We start from the raw sequence: 15,035 nt of genomic DNA on the forward strand, positions 1-15,035 counted from the left end.
TGACTGATTGGTGTGAAACTTTGCATGCAGTCAAGGAAGACATTCCATCCCAATTATTTTTAATTGACCTCATGATGGCGCTATACCAGCTCGCTTTATGTCTTGAACCATAGGTTGCACATCAAAAGATTCCCCCCCCCCCCGGATTCCTTGGATCATGATGCAACTCGTCATATAGGCCACGCTACAGTGAAGAGCACCATTTACAGGTCTTGTCAATGTTGTCATTTGCAAGCTAATTCACAATGGATATACAATAGCAACTTGGTGAGGCTAGATGCAGAATCTTGCTGCTGCATTGAATACTGGTTTGTAGCTGCGTCCAATAATGTTGCTATACTGTCAAGCCCATATAATCATTGATGACTATTTAGCACCCATGGGATGCAAATTTTTATCACTTACTAATTTGGATAATAAGTATTAGTTACCTAACAAGTAAACTGTGGTAAGGAGCGAGGGCGCCATCCACTGCCAAAAGGTGGCTCAACCGCCAATAGAATGTCATCTTTGGTGACTTGAGACAATGAAACCTGTATTTCTACGCAGAAACTGTTAGACGCAGATACAGTAGCAGATGTAGTGTTCTGTCAAGACAGTGGCTCTACTTGAATCTGTGTGTGGATGGCTGATTTATCACGTGTGCAACGATTAGCTCGATGCAAAATAGATGTGCAGTCACATCTAGTTCAGTTAGTTTGACTCAGGTGGTAAGCTCAAATCAGTCATCACCCATCCCATATTATGTTCATAGTATGTTAATGAGTATAGTTCATAATTGCTAATAAATAAGCTTCCATCCAGTCCTCATCTGATCAAACTTTCCAATAAAGTTTGAACTGAACTTAACTTTATTAAGTGCATTTTCACGTAGCAAACATGACCACACAATTCTTTACAGAAACAGATGAAAGGAAAAGGATGGCATGGGGATTACCCATCAGTCCATCAATATTTCTAAAATATCCAATCCAAGAGTGTCATTTTCAAACTTGATGTTAAAAAAACATCTACTGCATCACTCCTTTTGTAAGAGAAAGCATAACATGTTTCAAAATAGGGAACAAAATAAAATGTTGACAGTAAACTGTTCTAATGTTATTCATAACATGTACAGTATCCTCCAAACCCTTGCGACTTTGACATACTGTAGCAACATAATTTCTGCGATTGTATTTAACAATTGCTGTGTATCAGCTAGAGCCTAATACAGTACAGATCAGAGATTTCTCCACAAACATGCTAGTAACTTATTGACAAATTGACAGGATGCACACCTGGGGTGAACAACGGAACATGGGATCTTTCTGTCATGGGACTCTGCAACTTCCGCATATCCTTCCTCTTCCTTATGACATGAGTTTTTGGTGAGTCAACAGCTCAATGGGCTATTAAGATTTCCTCAGGCTGTCCTTGAAACAATATGGATAATGAAGGATTTACCTTAAGACAAGGCACATTGATCATGGTTAAGTATTTGGTGTTTGTATCTAAACACTTTATCTAAGAGAGAGTACAGTGGACATACATATCATTGAGCAATGTAATTGTACTGTGTCTGTAACTGTGTCTGTAATAACGTTTTTAGATATATTACTACCTGGATGGCTGAAATGACTATACCTACATTGTTTGTTTTCCTATTGATTGAAGTTATTGCCTAAAAGTGACAATAACCTCTCCATTCATTTTCCTAAAATAAGGTCCATTCTCATCACCATGCAGCATTTTGGTACAAACGCATAGCAAAGTAGTTAATAATTTCCCTAGAAATATCGCTAAAGGAGAATGACAGTATCCTTCAAATCAGTCCTCGCAACTCGTTTTAACACCGTAACAAATCTACATTCCTAGTTCTAGGGACTGCCAAAGTCCTTGATTTGTTTAAAGTTCTGAAGACGAGAGAAGGTTCATCATTTGTCCTCTGTGTTCTCATGCACTCTTGAGTTATAGCAGTATCTCACACAAATATCCCACAAGAAGGATGCGGACATCTTTGTGGGTCCAATGTGTCCTTTCTATCTGGGGGCTCGTGGTTCTCTGGTATTAAATTCCTGGATCTCTTTGTCCAGCTCCCGGTTGCGGCTCTAGGCCTCGTCGCGGCTCCGCTCCGCGTTCCTCAGCCGGATCTCCAGCGCAGCCCTGAGGCGATGCTCACTCTCCAGGGCTGACCTCAGCTCAGCTACAGTGGCAGTTAGCTCCTTGTTCTTCTGCTGGAGACTACAAGAACAAAGAAAGGAAGGAAGAGGAGTTCTGAACATGTTGTATATGACTTAAACATTTTGACCAGCTCATGCGCTGTAAAACCTTGAGTGTCAATTTAACTCTGAGAGTGTAAAAATCTACCCACAATGGACCCGTATGGACACTCTCAGAGTGTCCATACAGTGTATAGCCTAAGTTGCAAAACACACAAAAGAAAAAAGTATTTTCTTGATTCAAATATGTTTAAATACATTACACTCACCTGTTAATGAGGTGTTGTGTGTGTTCCTGGCTGTCTTCATGGTTTTCAGCCTCACTGTTTAACTGAGAAGCTGACGTGTTGACTGTCAGGGTCTCGGTATGTTGCTCATGTGTCTCAGTGGACACAGCAGTCAGGGTCTCGGTATGCTGCTCATGTGTCTCAGTGGACACAGCAGTATCACCGACCGTTTTAGGCAACCCTTTGGCAGAAGAATCTGTGACGTCACTTCCTCTGCGGACCATGCGCCTGTCCTTTCCTTCCTTGGCAGTGGTCTTTAGACTAGGACCCCCAAACAGCGAAGACCTCTGGAGGTCCAGGATCTTGAAGATGTCTTCTGAGAATGTCTCATTCTTCTCCTCTACACTTTCCTGGATTCGGCTCCAGCGGTTCAGAGCTTCAACCTTAGCCACAATGCCAGTGGTTGGGCAGTTGAAGGAGGGCAAGGTCTGAGTGCGCTTGCGGGTACTCCCAGATGACCAGGGATCAGAAGAAGGTGCAGAGAGTTCCCGAGGGACGGCAGAGGAGCTGCAGTCTACTACCTCTGATTCTGGACAGTCATTGTCCTCCTCGTCCTCAGGAGACTCGGACATAGAGGCATCACACTGCTAAAATAGACAGGGGTGATACTGATTTAAACTGTTATTTACCACCTTATACATGACCAGCTCAGTGGTATATTAGTGTGTCCGCCCTGAAATTGGGAGGTTGACTATACAAAATGGAACCGAATGCCTCCCTGCTTGGCACTCAGCTTCAAGGGCCGGATTGGCGGTAATTCCCTGAGACATACTAGCGTCATGTCCAGAGGGTGTAATTGTACATCAAGCTGCCTCATTCTACGGAAACAGAAGGTTTGAACTATGGGCCACGTGGCTTGGAAATCGTTGGTTCCCATGGCTACTTACTTATTTAAATAAATAAGTAAATAAGTAAAACACCTGGACCAGCATCGCTTTCTTTGTTATTTTGACCTGGTCCTCCATAGTTGTGAATCAAGAATTAAACTCTATTGGATAAAACTCGGAATATTCTATTTTGACTCATAGAAGATGCATGGAAGTTGCTCATGCTCCATATGAAGAGACATCTGTCCATTTTGCAAAGAAACTTTGCATGTATTGAACTGGAATACATCTTACTAAAAACACATCGTAGTAATGCAGAACAATTGAAAAAGCATAACAACGGAGCTTCTACAGTGGGACAATACTTATGCAAGACAAAGTATAAGGCAGTAAGTCTACAATGGCTATCGCGTTCATACAGTAATTCATGTGCTAAGACAAAAGCATGAAAGGGAATTTATTTTGGCAATGAACTACTGCAGATGTTCCTAACCTCAGCTGACTCCCAGCCCACGAAGCTGCGAGGGGCGCTGCTCTTCTTTTTTTTTGTCTTCGTCTTCGGCGTAGATGGAAGTACATCCTTGGCGGGAGGAAACAGAGCCTGGTGCTGTCTGATCAACATCGTCATCAGTTTCTGTATCTGAGGTGTTGCTGGAAGGTAGTTAAAAAGCCTTGTATTCAGAACATGCAAAAAATCAATTTCTTCAATCTGGACAGTAGATTGAATTCAAAACAGACTCCGGCCTGATAACCCCACTGTGTGTTATAATGTGAACAGACTGAACACTGTACAGATGTTTTACAGGCCTCTATTCCATTGACCTCACCCCTCATCATAGTTTCAGGGTCTTCTATCTGAGGTTTCAGTAAGTTGATCCCCATCACCGTAGCCAGGTTCTCCACACTCATTTTATTCACATTGCTGTTCTGCTGCACCTCGTATAGAAACCTGTAACAGAAAGGTAGACTGTTATTATCGCTGCCAGGCACAGGCTGGGAGGCAGAGATTATGTTTTTGCCCCTGTCCATGTCTGTCTATGTCCATTTTGCTCCTTTGTAACTGGTTTTACCCAACTGGTTTAACCCTAACCCTAATCAGCTGCAGAGTTTAATACTCACCTGCAGATATAACTGAGAATGTTGTAGTTAGTCCTGGGAAGAATAGCGATTTGTTTTTCCAACGGTTCTAGACCCTGAGAGGACAGAAGAGTGCAGTGTACTCAGTGGTGTAAAGTAACTAAGTACATTTACTCAAGTACTGTACTTAAGTAAAATTTTGAGGTATGTTTACTTTACTGGAATATTTCCAATTTCCGCTCAGTACTTTTACTTCTACTCCACAACATCTCAAAGGCAAATATTTTACACTAATTATTTGAAAACTTCTGACTTTGTAGATTTTGATTTTTATTAAAAAACATACAGTAACCACTTAAGCCCTATATACATTTCGGCCATTTGAAAATAGCCGATCTACAAGCTCACAATGTGTCGACGTATTGTGAGCTTGTAGATCTGCTATTTTCTAAAGATGTTTATACATTTTATACATTTGAAAACTTGCGAAACATAATGAGTACTTTCTACTTTTGGTACTTTAAGTACATTTTGATACAATACTTTTGTACTTTTACTCAAGTAAATTTTTTACTCCGGACTTTTACTTGTAACAGAGTATTTCTACATTGCAGTATTGATATGTTTACTTAAGTAAAAAATTTGAATACTTTTTCCACCACTGAGTGTACTGTATGAACAGGAAAATACTGTGGATCACAGTTCATCTTATTATCAGCATAGAAATAAAAGGACACACATTTATGAAAGGGCACAAAGGGCTGGCTGCTCTATGCTGGTGGTAAGCATTTCAGTTGCTATGTCTTTTTCAATAGATCAATTTATTCAAAGAAAAAATCTTGTGAATATTTATATATATATATTATATTTCTTACTACAAAGGCACCAGACAGTAGTGTCAGAATTTTTACTTGTCCGTTAAAAGAAAACAATATGACTGTACTGTTGCTCTTTCGGGGTTCAGCTGGTGAGTACAGTCCAGGCAGTCTTGGTACTGAGTCCAGGGCACCACTGGCTCAGGCAGCTCCCGCAGATACAGCTTGAGTAGAGATGCCACCGCGTGGACATCTGTGTCACTGCAGGAACCAAAACCAGACCGAAAAACAAAATCAGCTTTGGGACATCATGCTGTGGCAGTCCACCCTCACATGATTACTACATGATTACCAACAAAGTACATGAACACACAGAACCCACATAGTGCAATAGGATATTGCTGAAAACGCACACTCGGCTCTGCATAACCATGTTTACTAAATATGGTCAACCTGATGGAAGTCATAAGATGAGTTTACAGACAAACTATTGATTTGATCCAAATGGAAAGTTTAAATAACGCAAGTTAGTATATGTGGTTGAAGAAAACTGAAGGTGCTCTTGAGTAATGCAGACGTCTTCTGCATATGACAGACAGGATGTGGCGAGAGCTGCAGAACAAAACAGTGAGAAGTGTATCGTCAACTCCTCCCTTAGCATCCTCTCTTCATCTCTCACTTTCCCTCAAGCAGAAGCTCCCAGAAAGAATGAACACTGACTACCTAACCTGCATGCTGTCAATTAGTTGATTCAAACCTTTTGTTGACTGACTTGACAAAGGCTGTTCAAATTTGTTTCAGAGAATGTCTTCAGTCCATCCATGTCTTCATGTGTGATTTCTGATGTTGTTTGTGGTGAAGATTAGCTTCACAGCAATTTATTAGGACATTTAGGACATTTGTCTTGACAATTCTTCGTATTTTTGAGCCAGTGTAATCTTATAAATCAAATGTTTAATTCCACAGGTTAGATACATTTTGGAAATACCTCATGTGAACAGTACCTGGACTACCCACTGCTCTTTGCTCAATATTTGACACACAGAAATGCCTATATTTAAAACCCTCTATACTATAACTAAACAAATACTTAATTGACCGGGGTCTGCCCTGTTCTTGGTCTGCTCTTTTTTCCATCTACAACAAATTTCTCTGCCAAAAATAGCCAATCTATAAGCTCACAATGCGTCACATTGCAACCCATTGCAAGCTTGTAGATTTGCTATTTTTGCCAAATGTTCCCCACGTATAGGGATGCTATGGGTTCAAGTGGTTAAATGATGTGCTTCATCAGACTAGTAGGAAAGCATTCAACACAAGCCGTACCTACAATGACAAAACTCATCTATATGATTCCGTTACCTGGGAAATGAGGGTCTCTCCCCTGCATCAAAGGCATCTCTGAACTGTTTGACAGTATATTCCTGACCAGGGAGGCGAAAGATGCCTTCCTCATTGAGGCCGTGTTCTCTGATGAACTCGGCACACTTCTGCACCAGAATGGGTACCATGTGAGGTCCATAACGCCGTTCGTGCGCGAGCGTGTCTGCAAGGCTCTTTCCAAACACTGCGGAGGGCAAGATGGGGGAGGCAAAAATGCAGACATGTTAGGCTGATTGTATCTGATTGAGTCCTCTGTATAAAATCAGCATATTCACATAGAGAGAGACTTAGAGACATTCACATAATACTAAAAAAACATATGGAATGCAACATCCAATCAACCACAAATTGGAATTGCATGTTGAGGGGCCTCTATAGTGTGCCCCCACATGCAATTTCACTTCTGCCCATAGGGGGTGCCACAAATGCAAAAGGTTGCGATTTATGTCATCGAAACTCTGCAGCTCGGGTCCTGACGGCTGCAACCCACAACTTAGGCCGACCAGTCTTTTGGAACTATGTGCCCCACGGAGTGCCCCTTTCTATTGTCTCTTTTTTTTTAATGAGGGCTAATAGAGGCAGTGTGAATTGCTGCAATCTATTAATGCATACATGGACCACATATTGTGTAGTTGCAAAATCCTTATTTTGAAATAGAATCAATTCCTTAAAAGAAAAAGTACCTCCACCAGTTTGTACTCCAATGGCCCTGCGTAGAGTACGCACCCATTCGTCCATTTCCGCGTGAGAGCTGGCCATAAACACATAAGGACTGCGCACTCTGTCTCCATGACTACCTGTAAGAACACACACAACAAGATGGATGTGCCTGGAGAGTGGTTCAAAAACCTTTTTAATTTTCAAAGTTACTGTCAGAGTTACTAACCCTAGAACCCCCCCAATAACCCCTGGGGATCCCTGAACCCCACTTTGAGAACCTGTGTGTGTGTGTGTGTGTGTGTGTGTGTGTGTGTGTGTGTGTGTGTGTGCGCGTGTGTGTGTGTGTGTGTGTGTGTGTGTGTGTGTGTGTGTGTGTGTGTGTGTGTGTGTGTGTGTGTGTGTGTGTGTGTGTGTACAGGGAGGGATTTCGAAATTATATTTCGAAATCCCTCCCTGTAGTGTAAAGCCTAATTTATACTTCAGTGCATAATGGTGTGTTCGCCGAAAATAATCGGTTTTCCGATTGAAAATCTGTTATTTTTGCCGAGTGACATTGTCGTCCGACAAAGTGCATATTAGACCTAATTCCTCTTTGCTTACGTGGTATAATCTCAAAGTAGTATTTCCCAGGGTCATCTGTGTTTTGAGGCAGCTCGTTGACTTTGCTGGACCTTAGCTGAATGATTCCCTGGGTAAACGACACACACATGCACACACAGACAACGCACACATAGACAACACACAAATGTATACACATAAACAACACGCACATGCACACAGGCAACACACACACGCACACATAGACAACACACGTATGCCCACGTAGACAACACACACATGCCCACATAGACAACACACACATGCACACAGGCAACACACACACATGCCCACGTGGACAACACACAAATGCACACATACATTAGATGACACATACATTAGACACACATCACTAACTAAACTAAACTAAACTAAACCAAACCTAAACTAAACTAAAACCAATTACAACCAAATAAACTAAACTGAAATGAAATCAAACCAACTGTGTCTTACCTGTACAGTGGTCTCCTTGTCACATTTGTGGTAGGTGAGTGTGCTCCCTCTCAGGACAAAGTATCGCTGCTGCCAGTTCTTTACTATGTTTCTCTGTTGTTTCTTCAGCCAGCCAGCCTTCAGAGGCCGTTCCATTGACCTGGGAGAGCCTGGAGAGGTTGAGCCTGGGCTCCCCTCGCCTGGCATCACACTCTTGGACCGTGCTGCAGAGATAGCGGAAACAATGGTTAATGTATGTGTTATCACCTGGATTTGAGCCCAGATCCGCCACGTCCACGTGGCATACCAAACATCCTCCTTTCGTCCAAAGGTGAATTCCCCCATGGCCAAGGGAGATTTTAGGCGTCTGCTCTTCAGACACACCTACTCTGATACATTAGGGACATTCAATTGTTTAACATGGCCAGGAATTTATGCCCATGGCCAACTACAGGCTAATGCACTGTAGGTGCATTAGCCTGTAGTTGGCCCTGGGCATAAATTCCTGTTCAGCCATTTAATATACAAGAATGAATATGAAGTTAGATGGATTGCCCACTCCTTAAGCCAAATTCATACTCCGTAGAAGGACAGTGTCGCTTGCCGAAAATAACACACAACACACAAGCTCCAAAAAACGTAAACTCCAAAAACACACCAACCAAAATACATGACCAAAGTGCAGTATGCCACGATTACAGAACACAACCAAAGTATCGTCAACATCCATCTCTAAAGACTGGAGATGAAAGTGTACAGTAGCTATTTTGGGTGTTTATGGGTTTGTGATTTGTTCTGAGCAGTAGACTTGAGAGGAAACTTCTAGCTACCATCTGGCCAGACAGGTTTCCTGTGTAAGGTGCATACTATAAGATTGCAGCAGTGATTGTTCCACAGACACTTATGAAATAATGAGTTACAAATAGACTGACTGCTGCCCAAGGAAGGACTCTAGTCTGAAATGCATTGCCTGTTCTGCAGCATGTACTGTATGTTGACAGCCTTCTGGTGTTCCTAGCTTTTAAGGTGCTTATTTAACTGTACTCTGAATAATTGTAATTGTTTTTAGTTTTCTTCTGAATTCAAGGAGCTTCCCTTTTTCGTATCTTTTCATAGTTTCTAGGCCAGTTAGGAAGCCCTAGCTGTCAAAAAATCTTGTCCTTGTTACAAATTGACTGGACATAAAACAGTTTAATTAAAGGTCATCATGATAACGTCTCAACTGAAACAAGTCCCTGATTCTATGGTTAGTATGAAAACAGCAGTACAACTAAAAGCAGTGCCACTGATGAACAGTACTACAATAATAAACTACTAATAGCAGCACATTAAGATCTGACAGCACATAAACACATCTATGCCTTCTTTTACACTAGGTTAACTCACTGACTGCAGGGATGTTTTTAATGGGTGGAAACAGAGAGGACACACAATGATGGAGAGATGAAAGGATTTCAACGGAGGTGTACGTCGCCCAGTTAGGAAGGAGACAGGCTGGAGACATTGAGCGATGTGCAAGGGTGGTAGACCCAGAGGGATGGCGATCATGTGCAGTCTCTCTGTTGTTCAATTCCCCGTGTCGTGTTAGGCTTTACTGATAGTGATAGGCCAGATGAGAGAGAAGAAGAGAAAAAGACGGCCCGGCCTCAGTAAACAGGAAACCGAAGAATCATCGCCGTGGGGACCAGCAACACTTTGAAGGCCCCCCACCAAGGAGCCTGGCTCTTTTGGTGTACTTTTAATAACGTCACCCTCCCATTTGATTAGTGGAAAGTTAAGATGATGCTGAGGAACCTCTGTCTGGCCCACACACTGTGATGGATGTGACACCACACCCTAGGCAGAGGAGCCCAAAGCTCACAAAAGGCTTTCAAGCTGGCTCAGATTCGTGACGAGGCAGAACTCAGCAGCCAGAGTCTCCCCACGGCACGTCAGAGACCCTTTGAACACTCACCATCAAATGAAGCCCTACGTCAAGTGCAATGTTTTGTTACGTCAAGCGGAGTAGTGTATAGCGTCAATATGGGGTGATTGACGTGTGGAAGTTTTCCATAGCATGAATGGGGACAGAGTCAAAGTACACAGTAAAATCCTCAGAGTTCATTTAACTCTGAGAGTGTACTAATTACATTTAATTGTATGATATGTACAAATGTCATTGTTCACTCTTAATTTGGGTGAATTAACATATTATATAATATATATATATATATAATTAACATTTTTTGTCCCACATAAAACAAATTTCAAGAAATGCCTTTTTTCACCTGCGTAATATTGCAAAAGTTAGGCACATTCTGTCCCAAAATGATGCAGAAAAACTTGTCCACGCATTTGTTACCTCTAGGCTGGACTATTGCAACGCTTTATTATCAGGCTGCCCAAGTAAGTCCCTAAATAGCCTGCAGCTAGTCCAAAATGCCGCTGCGCGCATACTGACAGGAACCAGAAGAAGAGATCATATCACTCCTTCATTGGCCTCTTTGCACTGGCTCCCGGTTAAATACAGAATAGAGTTTAAAGTTCTCCTCCTCACATACAAGGCTCTCAATGGACAGGCACCAGTATATCTCAAAGAACTCATCGAGCCCTATAAACCAGCCAGAACACCATTGCGTCCACAGTATGAAAAAATGCTTACAGCTCCAAGAAACCCCAAAAAAATTAGAACAGGAGGCAGAGCATTTAAGTTTCAGGCACCTCAGCTGTGGAACCTTCTCCCAGTCTCAGTCCGTGAAGCAGACACACTCTGTAAATTTAAGACTAGACTAAAAACCTTTCTCTATGATAAAGCCTATAGCCGAAGTGTATAGACTCAGTCACCCTATAGTCATCCTCATTCTTTTATTATACCATTATATACTTAATATATTATACTATATTATATTATCATATACTATCTTACACTATTATATTTGCTACTATTGTTATTGTTACTACTTGCACTGTATCTCTTTCTGTCTCTCCTCTGTCTGTCTCTCCCTCTCTCTCTCTTCTTTCCCCCGACACGGTCGAGGCAGAAGGCCGCCACCCTAGAGCCTAGGGTCTGCCTGACGTTTCTTCCAGTTAAGAGGGAGTTTTTCGTTGCCACTGTCGCAAAATTGCTTGCTCAGGGTGGGATGTCGGGTCTCTTCTCTACATGTAAAGTGTCTTGAGACAACTTGTTGTGATTTGACACTTTAATAAAATTGAATTGAATTGAATTGAACACTGTGGATTTTACTGGCATCCAGTAGCCTACATCTTTGACACTGTATGTGAACATACAGTAGGATACATAAACAAGTCCCATTTTGTAGTGATACAGTAGGAATTGTTTATATAATGTATGTTTGATTCACATATCTGTTAAGCATGTGATTTTGTGATTTATCATTGATGATACTTTTCGATGATCGGTTTGACTTTTCTGTCTGTGTTTTGTGGGAAATGTATGTTTTAATGAATTTGGAAAAATTTGGGAATTTGCTAATTCGCTGGGGAATTTTGTGATGGGGAATACAAATTTTAAAAGGCAAATACGCAGCACTGACACCCACCAGAGAAGGGGGAAAAGAATCAACATTCCATATATGACAGACTTTAGTTTTTGATTAACTTTCATGTATCGATCAAATGTGAACTTCAAGTCTGTAAAAGGGTAACAGGTAAAACAAAACTATGCAGAATTTAACTATGATCTTTCAACAAAACAATCAATGAATAGGCTATGCAACAGGTGCATTACACTTCCTACAGGCAAAACAAATGTTAGATTAGCCTACTGTGTGAGAATAAATGTAATATAGCCTATTTCTGCTAAACACTGCAGACTTAAACCATGAGCATTGAGCATTGAGCATTGCTACGGGGCAGGTGATAACCTATTCCATCCACCACCGCTTGCCGACTCGGTTGGTGCGCTTGTTGATGTGCAAGGCCTTGACATAAGATCTATCAGACATTTTTATTATACAATGCTCTTGGAAAATACATTCTAAATGTCACTCTGAAGAGTTTCAATTGCTTATTTGCTTTGCACACAGAGGGCTGCAGAATCACACTTTAGCTGACATACATTGAATCAGTTTCCTGCTCAAGGCCCACTGCACAGCAATACCTCTGTAAAACTACGGCACAATCTGCTGATATCTCACTACAGACAACTGAGTCTGATCTTCTCACTGCAGAATTATGAGAAGGTCACACTCAGTTTAAGGAACTGACATAAAGAAACTGAAATCAGTAATTCAAAATCTATATTAAGACAGCATGTGGTACTGTAGGTGTAGGCTACCACACGCTGTCACATATAGATTTTGAATTTGAATTGATTTTCAAGGGTTCCCAAACTTTTCAGGCCGTGAACCCCCCAAATAATCACATTTATAATCATATTTGAACTGGGGACCCCCCCAGTCTGACAAGCACTTGGAATTGTAGGCATTACATTTAGTTTGATTCGGTTCCATAGATAAATATTGTGAAAATAGCCGTACTACAAGCTCACAACGTGTGAGCTTATTAGATCGGCTATTTTCACAATGTTTGCCTCTTTCTTACGTAATGTTTGACAATTTGGCCAATTTAAGTCCTTAAATTGTAACTTGTAAACGTGCAGATACCCTGTATACACTTATACTAAATGTTGGATGGTTTGTTTACTAATGAGTTAGAACACAATGTTCACTTTATGCTAATCATCTGGGGACCCACCAATATAATTTGGGGACCCCCAGTTTGGGAACCACTGGCCTACGGTATAAACGTAGTAGGCAGCTACTTCCTGACAAAATGCTGCACAGTCCCAAGTATAATACATATTACATATACAATTATAATATATTGTAAACAATAGGGGTGTGGTTGTATAATGGCACATTGTGCACAAAAGAAAAGCAGAACTAACTGCTAGTTGCCTAAAGTACTTCTACACATATCCAGTTACCACCGTGTATAAAAGTTAATCTGTCATAATGTTGCAATGGGTGTGCCATCTCTCAGCCAGAGAGACACAGATAGTATGCAATTGCTCTGAAGCCTTGAACAAACACACTAAGCTCACTGTTAAATGTCTAAACCATCACTAGAGACCAGAACATGCATGTAGTATAGGCGAGCCTACAATACTGTACATGCAGTACATTCATGCAGTGCAAGCAATCACTTATAGTGACTAACTCTCTTCTGCTTTCCTTGTGTGTCTTCACAGGTGTGTACACACACACACACACACACACACACACACACACACACACACACACACACACACACACACACACACACACACACACACACACACACACACACACACACACACACACACACACACACACACACACCCTCACATCACACTCATCAATAATGTGTTGATGTGCTGATATCAAACACGAAATGAATATATAACACTTTTAAGTTACATGACAAGCCCTGAATAGAAAATATTTTAATATATATTAAACCACAACTTTTAACCACAAAGTTTAAATAAACTGAAGCTGGAATGTTGTAAACACAAAAAAAAAAGCCTGGAGATCAATGCTAGGAATGTTTTCTTTTCTTTGTTCTTCTTTTTTGAGCATTAGCGATGGTTCTCATTTAGGATATAAGCTTCAAAGCTTGCGATTTACTGTTTGTCTACTACCGTATTTTTCTTTTCAAACAGCAGTTTTAACAGTAAAACTATTCATGAAAATGTCACTGTTTTTTTTTTTCATGTCACATATACTGTATATCTCATATTAATGCTCAATGTGAAATGTAAAGGCATTCCTCCATCCCAGAGGGCAGATGAAGTGGATTCATAAGCTTACCTATTCTGGCCGATGTCTCAGCCTTCAGGGTGCTAAAATCCCAGTTCCGAGGTAGTTTGAGAGACATAGTCCTTGCTTCATAGATCAGCATATCATTTCACACATTTTTCCACACACAAACTTACAACTCACACACACACACACATACTTCACATGCATATCTACATACTCGCACACGCTCCATCATGACAGCACATGCTGATCCTCTACAGATCCTACCCAGGAGGCTATTGCACATACCTAGAACCTGTCTCTATCTATCACACTTCCTACTTCCTGTGTGTGAATATTTCTTCTTCTTTTTTTCTCACACTTTCAAAACATGTCCCTTCATGAGGCTTCACTACTTCCATGTGCATACTTGTTCATGTTCTCCAACAGTCTGTTGTAATGAAAGCCTTCCAGGCTGACAAGGCTTTAAGTATAGCACCAGGGTGCTTATTTTAAATGACATACAACTTTCAAGGTCACAAAAACCCACTGGTCTATGTTCAAATCGTTTTCTCTCTCTCTCTCTCTCTCTCTCTCTCTCTCTCTCTCTCTCTCTCTCTCTCTCTCTCTCTCTCTCTCTCTCTCTCTCTCTTACTCAGTCCAGGAAGTGGTTTAAATTTCCTCTCTGGGTTGCTGTGTTCAACATGCAAAGTCTTATTGCTTCAGATTGCATGCAGTAATAAAGACACATGGAGTAGTCTATTATATTAGACACTTTGTAGTATAGGCTACTGCATGTTAATCAATACTGATTGAGGCATCACATTAGCTGTGCTATTTACACAGTGCCAAATTGTAATTTATAATGGAGCTTAAGTAGACTAGACCCTGTTCACACAACTAGTACTGCATACAGTTGGTGCTCCGACATTACCCAATGTCTATGACTGTAACAACCGTAGAGTTCCTGTGAACTAGAACACTCACTCAATCCCATGGATGTGCAGTGGTGTAAGTACATTTACTCAAGTACTGT

General features: G+C 41.2%; 1 protein-coding gene across 1 annotated transcript; it reads right to left on the reverse strand.

The window, feature by feature from the left end:
* Window positions 1-803: 803 nt before the first annotated feature.
* Window positions 804-14,554, reverse strand: arhgap25 (Rho GTPase activating protein 25). The gene is made up of 11 exons (XM_080432858.1): window positions 14,069-14,554; window positions 8,298-8,500; window positions 7,848-7,935; window positions 7,271-7,384; window positions 6,567-6,771; window positions 5,333-5,465; window positions 4,432-4,505; window positions 4,140-4,261; window positions 3,806-3,963; window positions 2,468-3,072; window positions 804-2,220 (listed from the first exon to the last, which is right to left on the reverse strand). The coding sequence occupies exons 1-11, from the start codon at window positions 14,157-14,159 to the stop codon at window positions 2,088-2,090; spliced, it is 1,926 nt and encodes a 641-aa protein (XP_080288984.1). The 5' UTR covers window positions 14,160-14,554; the 3' UTR covers window positions 804-2,087.
* Between the last annotated feature and the right edge of the window lie 481 nt (window positions 14,555-15,035).

This window comes from Gymnoscopelus braueri (genome assembly GCF_963280865.1).
Source record: "Gymnoscopelus braueri genome assembly, chromosome: 7".
NCBI lineage: Eukaryota > Metazoa > Chordata > Actinopteri > Myctophiformes > Myctophidae > Gymnoscopelus > Gymnoscopelus braueri.

What these genes read in the sequence shown, in the direction of transcription:
- arhgap25 (XM_080432858.1), bottom strand. Translation starts at nt 14,159, where the DNA reads ATGCTGATCTATGAAGCAAGGACTATGTCTCTCAAACTACCTCGGAAC. An exon ending in ACAAGGAGACCACTGTACAG is followed by an intron (nt 7,936 to 8,297) that starts GTAAGACACAGT and finishes TCGTTTACCCAG; the next exon opens with GGAATCATTCAGCTAAGGTC. An exon ending in GAGAGACCCTCATTTCCCAG is followed by an intron (nt 5,466 to 6,566) that starts GTAACGGAATCA and finishes TGGTTCCTGCAG; the next exon opens with TGACACAGATGTCCACGCGG.